Source organism: Netta rufina (assembly GCF_964035555.1).
Source record: "Netta rufina genome assembly, chromosome: 12".
Taxonomy (NCBI): Eukaryota; Metazoa; Chordata; class Aves; order Anseriformes; family Anatidae; genus Netta; species Netta rufina.
This window is the reverse complement of record NC_140135.1, coordinates 13,078,547-13,085,363: the sequence shown is the minus strand read 5'-3', so window position 1 is coordinate 13,085,363 and position 6,817 is coordinate 13,078,547. Positions and strand designations below refer to the sequence as shown.

The 6,817-nt window shown below is 45.7% G+C and overlaps 1 protein-coding gene across 1 annotated transcript; it reads right to left on the bottom strand.

Moving 5' to 3' along the window:
- Nucleotides 1-745: 745 nt before the first annotated feature.
- Nucleotides 746-6,348, bottom strand: LOC311213873 (protein FAM162B-like). Its single transcript, XM_084294176.1, has 4 exons — nt 6,134-6,348; nt 4,003-4,108; nt 2,439-2,547; nt 746-1,736 (listed from the first exon to the last, which is right to left on the bottom strand). Exons 1-4 carry the CDS (start codon nt 6,294-6,296, stop codon nt 1,629-1,631), a joined length of 486 nt encoding a protein of 161 aa, XP_084150302.1. The 5' UTR covers nt 6,297-6,348; the 3' UTR covers nt 746-1,628.
- Nucleotides 6,349-6,817: the final 469 nt, after the last annotated feature.

The following is a 6,817-nucleotide window of genomic DNA, read 5'->3' as shown; positions in this document are numbered from 1 at the left end:
TTTCTGAGATGTGCTTCACAGGGAATACTACAGGGAGCAGACATCGCTTTTTGCAAATTGTACTGTACAGGTCCGTGAGTTGGAAACAAGGACTGTGAACACCAGCTTGTGACAGATGTAACATCCCTTTCACACACGTTCCTCATCCCAAATGGGTGTGCAACATGGAGAAAAGTGGTCCTAAAAGGCCTCAGAAGGGAAAAAAAAAAAAAAAAAAAAAGCCACCAAATGACCACAGACACAGGAGACAAAGTGCCAGAGTTCAGCTGCTGACCACTAACTCCCAAGCCCTGGGGATCATCCCATCCTTGCCAGCAATTTGTTCATGTAGTGACATACCAGCAGTAAGTGGACATGATTTTTGGCACAATAAATCTGTGAGACCTGAGTGGGAGCTTCCGGACTCTGCTGGAGCCCAAGTGTTACTCACACAGGGTACAAACCAGCAGCAGCAAAGAAAAGCCTTGGTGTGATGCTCAAGACACAGAACAAAAGCTGAGCTTGGTTACAACATTTACCACCTCCTGTGGTGGCCAGGGTGAGACAGATGGGTTTTGTCACTCTGCATCCTTTGGTACCCCACGCAGTGCACCCAGCTCCATGGGCTTGTTTACAGGTGTTAGGGATTTATGAATGATGCACAGGGGTTCAGACCACAAGTGTGAACTGAGGTTTGTGTTAAAGTTTAATCACTTTATGAAAATAGAACTTTCAATAATTTATTAGGATCTCTCCCATTTGTTAAACAACATCCAAGAGCGCTTGGTGACACTTTAGATGAAGCTGTAAAGAGAAGTGTTTGTTTTAGATGTAATTGGACAGCTGTTTTATTATAAGTTAATGAACTATGGTGATTAAAAAGAATTCTGTTTTAGCGAACCATGTTTTAACAATTAATCCTGACTAAAATCACAACTAAGCAAGAGCTAGGGAGCTTTCATGACAATGGCTGGAAGCAGAAGATGGAAAAGCAGACCCAGTGAAGTGCAACAGGACGAATGGTGCCTCCAGATAGGCTCCCTGCGCAGGGTGTGGGTTCCCAGGAGGGCAGCTGCCCCACAGCCACCAAACCACTCCATGAGCCCACACTACCACTCCACACCACCATCAGCTTCTCTGGCACAAAGCCCCTTTGGGCCCAAGTCAGTCAGGAGGGCCTGTTCACACCCCTCCAGCCCTTCTGTGCTCGTGCCCCTCCTTTCCCCCTGTCACAGGAAGGGAGAGCGAACAGCAATGGCAGTAGGCTCAGAGGTAGAGATATTTGACCTCTTTCTGGTTTCAAAAAAGACTTTTCAGACTTGTTTTGCCCCAGCTCTGTGTCACTTTTGACAGCACCACAAGAAGCTGATCCAGAGATGAGGAGTCCTGCACCCGTCCCTCTCACTCTTCCCAGTTTAGAGACATCTGCTTTTTAGCTGAACATGGTGACTAAGACCAGAGACCACAGAAAGCAGTCCTTGGAGTTTCCGTAACATTTTCACAGTTCGTACACAGCAGTTTTTAAGAAGCAAAGTCCTTGCTCTGCTGGAGTTGCAGGGAAAAAGTTCCAAAGCATAAAATGAAAACAGGTATGTATGCCATGTGTGCAAGTCACTTATCTCCTGCTGTTATTGTAAATCTGTTCCTGATCATTGTGGCTTCACAGCAGCTGCCTCCCGATCTTTTTCCACTTCAGCCCTCCATTTGGCCTTCTTTTGTTCATTCATCCTCAGCAGTGTGTGATCCCTTTTGGCAGCCTTTGAAAAGAAATGGTGAAAATCATTGCATGCACACATTTCCCACCACTAAATTTCCCTGTATTTGCACCACTTGCTTAGATATCACACTGTTCTTTTTGATATTTTGTAGTGAAAGACATTGCCTCCTCATTTTACTAAACTGTCATCATTTTCAGCTTCTAATTAGTGGAAAAGTTGCACTGCTTGATGTTTACAGGTGATCAAGCAGGACGGAAGAAGGGCACAGCACTTGCAGCTGGGACATGCTAGTCTAGCTGCTGACCCTCCCTCCCCACCAATGGGATGCGGAAAACAAGTCTCGTATCTTTTAGTGGCCATGGTGGCCCAATGGCTAGCTGCGCAGTGCCATGGGAGCCCCACTCCCCTTGCTGCAGGGTAGGGCCAGGCTCTGCTGCTGTTATCTGAGCTGCTCCACAACCTTTGGACTGGCCTCCTGGTGAAACACCATGATATGGGGCATTGCAGTTCACTGGCTTACGGTAAACTAGGTCAGAAGGAACACATTAACAAGCAAGTTGTGTTTCCGTGTCAATCTCTCCTCAGGAGAATAGGGTGATAGAGGTCCCAAGCAAATATTGCTAATATGGACTTAACACCTATCTGTCACCCGGTTGCTTATTTAAAAAGAATATTACAAACAGCATACACAGACCATACGTTTAAGTGGATCAGTTCACCTCACTCAGAAGCAATACTCACTTCTTTGCCTGTGATTACCATGGCCAAACAGCCCAGCAAGGTCAGTGCGATCATGATATAGCAAACCTTTATCCTCACAGTGTTCCTTGCTGCATCGAGGACCTCAGACCTGTGGAGGACAGAACAGAGTTTCCATCCTGTAGCAGCATGTGGGAAATAAGATCATGGGGAGCTGGATAATGAATCCTCAAATCTTCCAGCAACTGCCTTTTTATGTACTATGAATTTAACCTTCTCTTTCTGCAAGTGCTTACGGGACTCAAGGGGAAAAAAAAAAAAAAAAGTCTATGCAGGAAAGGTTTGGCCAACCCCCTTCTCACACACACACACACAGAGTCAGGTATTGCTACTCTCAGCTGTTGACAGCAACAACACAAACAAACTCTGCTCTTGTATCTTTTTTCACAACAGAATGAACAGCTAAAAATTACAAGGACAGAAAAGCAATTTAATCGTGATAATAGAATTACAAGAGGTCCACTCTTGGGAGCTGCAGGGCACAGTGTGGGGTGCTGCACAGTACCAGGAGACACTGGGGCCATGCCATGTTACTCACAGGGGAATAAAAGCACACGTATGACATTTTGGCTGAGAACAATAGAGAGCTTTCATGCAGCAAAAAGGCACAGAAAGTGGTGATTGCATGTGTAGCCACATCCCCTTCCCAGATGCATGAAGTGCCCTGCAGCCCTGTCTCACCACCACGTAGACCTCTGCCAGGCAGCTGGCAACAGGCACACCAGTATCTACTGCAGCGAGAGGCTGAGACTGAGCTGGAGCGTACAACTGCACCAACCGTCCAGACTTGTCTTCCCAAAGGACTGCACGCAGCCATTTCTGAGAAATCTCCTCCACCTTCCATGAGTGACTCACAGGATTTATCTAACCATTCATATTTGCAAGAGTCTACAATGTGACAACCTGAGTCATTCATGAAATCCTGTCCAGCTGTGGATTTCTTTACTTAGCAAGGAGAAGGCCAAGTGGAGGAGCCCCCAGTATGCCACAAGTCTGGAGACATTAGGTCTCTGAAATGAAATACAATCCTTTAGCAAAATTCCACGGGACGTGAGATATCATGGAGTGTAAAACCACAGACCAGACACCAGGAATTCTTTGCAGATGTTTGTCACCAGAGCTATGCATAGCCCTAACTTTCTTTTAAAATGTATGTAGTATTATTAATTGCTAATCAATAAAAGCTAGCCAAGAATGTTAAAAACCCAAAGTAGATGACATTGTACCATGGTAATTTCTGAGCTACAAAGCTACTTGCCTTGCAAAAGACACTTCAGCTGAGTCTGAAACTTATGCTACTTAAAATAAGTGAATCTATTGTACTTCATAAGGTATAACAAGGAGTTAATGCTCCCAAAAGTTGGGATTATTTTTGGACACCAGTAGCAGCAAGCCCCAAAAGCATATCAGTCCACAAACACCAACCCTGTAAACACACTTCTGACTAATGCAGACTGCAGTCTCAATCTGTTTGTTCATATCCAAAAGCATCATTCAAGCAAAATTAATTTAACATCAGAAGGAAAAAGGTTTTACATATACTTACGTTATGTACTTGGGAATGTCTTCCTCCTTTTTAAAGCGTCCTGCCCATACTAAGACCTTTTTATCAAAATTTGTAGGCCTTCTTTCATTCATGAATGCTTTGTAACCTTTAAGAAATTTTACAAAAGGCAACAGTGAGCTAAACTTAAGAAGAGGAAGAGAAGAAAAAAAATATATAGTTACAGAGAAAAAGGATTCAAAGTTCAAAATAGCGTTTTTCTGTTCTGTGAGAGCCAAACGTGCCTTATAATATCAATGGGATTATGTAGCTGATATGAGATACTTGCTTATGTTTAGAGCTTATTCAATTTAAAAATATATATTTTCTTTCTTTTAAGTGAGTTTTAAACTAAAAATTTCTCCAACATTCCTTATTAAGAGGCAGAAGGGATGTGGGGCTGAAGTCACCCCAAGCCCACAGTATGTTCTCACCCTGCTTGCATCTTGCTTTTAAATAGTGAGTTCAGCACACTGCCAGCAGCACTAATAAGTCCTCAACAGCATCTCCTTTGGAAAGTGCTGATAGAGAGATGAGGTCTGTTAAAATACAGCCTGGTGGGAGGCTGTTGTTCTCATGCAAGCTGGGTACCACGTTGCTGTAATCTAATGATGATACATTACACCCCAGCAGACTACCGCAGTGATGCCATTAGCATGCTGTCACTGTGAGAATGTTGAGAAAGAGACTCCAGTGCCTCTTGACAGAAACAAGCCCAGTGACAGGCCACAATGTGGCCAGTGGCAGGGAAACCCTGTGAAAATAGGGTAAGCAATGGTTAGCCCAAAACCTGTTTTATGCCTTGCATGTCCATATCATTGTCAGGCAGCTGGATCTGCTCATGCACCCAGGCAGGGTGCACACAAGATTCTGGATTATGATGCCCTGTACTTGCAAATGTGAGACTGGTGTTTTTAGTAGTGCCCTGTGGGGGAGGCAGGCATGCCCCAGGGCATGCAGAACGGGATGGACATGGACATGAACATGGACAGTCTCAGTGTCCCCTACTCCCTGGTTGTTGTTGAATTACTGATGTTTGGCTAAAAGGAAATCGCTGCAGATACAGAAGAGGGCACAGAGCATCTCTTCCTGCCTGTGCTGAGTTGTAAAGTTACATTAAGTGTCTTGGCCCCAAGTGTGTTCACATGTGCCAGGTCTTGTGAGTGGCTGAAAAATTCCAGGTGTGAATCTTGGTACTTCAATCCCCAGGTAAATTTAATCTCCTGCTTCTCATATTTTTCTTAACCAGTGTCAGTGAGACCAGGAGAGAGACATCTGAAATATCGGTGAAAGCCTGAATCTGATTTGCAGTCAGCAGTAGGATGGATTGCTAAAAGGACAGGCTCCATCTCAGGGAAAACAAGGGCAAAGCCCTTTTCTAGATAGCCACATCCATTCCATGGAAACACCAGCAGCCCCACACAGCCTGGTCTTGCTAGGGTGAAGAATCTGCAAAGGCATGGCCAAGGAGGTGATGGCATGGATTATAAAGAGAAACAGTGCCAGAGAGATTGGCCACTGCAGGAAGGGCTGCCTGGTACAGAGACGTCATCTGGAGGGGGCACCAAGCAGCTCCCTGATGGGAAGATCAGGCTAGAATGATGCCCAAGCATGGATCTGACCTTCCTTCTCACTAGAAGGAGCAATAAACCCATCCACTGCCTTTAAGTTACTGCACTGAGCCACTCCAATGTCCCTGTCAGCGATGGCATACCCCTTACCTCCAAGGTGTGCTGGGTGGGGAGGGATAGCACATGGCAGTGGCAGGCATCACCGTCCCCGAACGTGTGGGGATGTGCACCCATCCTCCACCAGAAACCCAGCAGCAGGGTGTGAGAAGAAACTTTTACTTTCTTTTTTAATTAACAGATTCCGGGGCATGAGATGTCTGCTTGTTTGCCAACACAGGAGAAGGACTATTTAACACAAAAATCTTTATTCCCGAGTACTATGCTACTAGTTGGAACTTCTGATTCTCTCTGTGCCTCAGCAATGCTTATAACCCCAACGCAGCACTGAAATAGCACAGCCATAGATGGGAACAAGGGTCATTGTCTAGCTGTTTCCTGAAAAGAACAAACACCTTCCCCTCCATTCCGCAGCACAGAACAGTGACCAAAGCATTTCTACCCACCTGGATTAGCTGTCTGCTGCACCACATCCTGCACACCCTTGGCTTTGTCACCGATGGCCCTGGCAGGGCGCAGGAGCAGCGGAGCAGCGTGGGGGCTCCAGGTGCTCGGACGAGCCCCCCACCACCACAGCCTGGGGCTGCTGCCCAAGAGCCTCCCCAGCATCCTGGGCTGCTGCCTGCAAACAGCCAGGGCACCGGCTGGAGCCCAGAAGGTTGACCCAGAAGTTATTTACATAAGACTACCGCTTCCTGTGAGTGGGGAGTAGCACCCTTTTCCACATTGGCTGCCAAAATTTTCTAATTGCGTCATGATGACTATGTAAATTTATTGCCCTTGTTTGTCAAAGTGACTAACCTTCTGCATTGCACAGGCAGGGACGGCTGCTGTGGCAGCTCACACCCAGCGTGGGCTCTCCACCAGGCTCACCATCCTAGGGAACTGCTCTGGATATCAATGGGTATTTATTTTTTTTTCCTCACTCTTTATTATGCTAGGACTAAAATAGGACAGTGTGCTATATTCTCCACAAAGATAGGCTTTGTAACTGTTAATTATCACAGTCAGTTAAGCTGTTAGAGTTCTTAATTGTTCTCAGCTAAGAAAATAATCTTGCAAATCAGTCCTGTTAAACAGCCTCTGTGAAGAGGAGAGGCTTTTCTGCTGTCTCAGAATAAAGATGGTTT

Coding starts and splice junctions, on each gene's coding strand:
- LOC311213873 (XM_084294176.1), bottom strand. CDS start 6,296: ATGCTGGGGAGGCTCTTGGGCAGCAGCCCCAGGCTGTGGTGGTGGGGG. Junction 2,548..4,002: donor GACATTCCCAAGTACATAAC/GTAAGTATATGT, acceptor TGTCCTCCACAG/GTCTGAGGTCCTCGATGCAG. Junction 1,737..2,438: donor TGGTAATCACAGGCAAAGAA/GTGAGTATTGCT, acceptor TTCTTTTCAAAG/GCTGCCAAAAGGGATCACAC.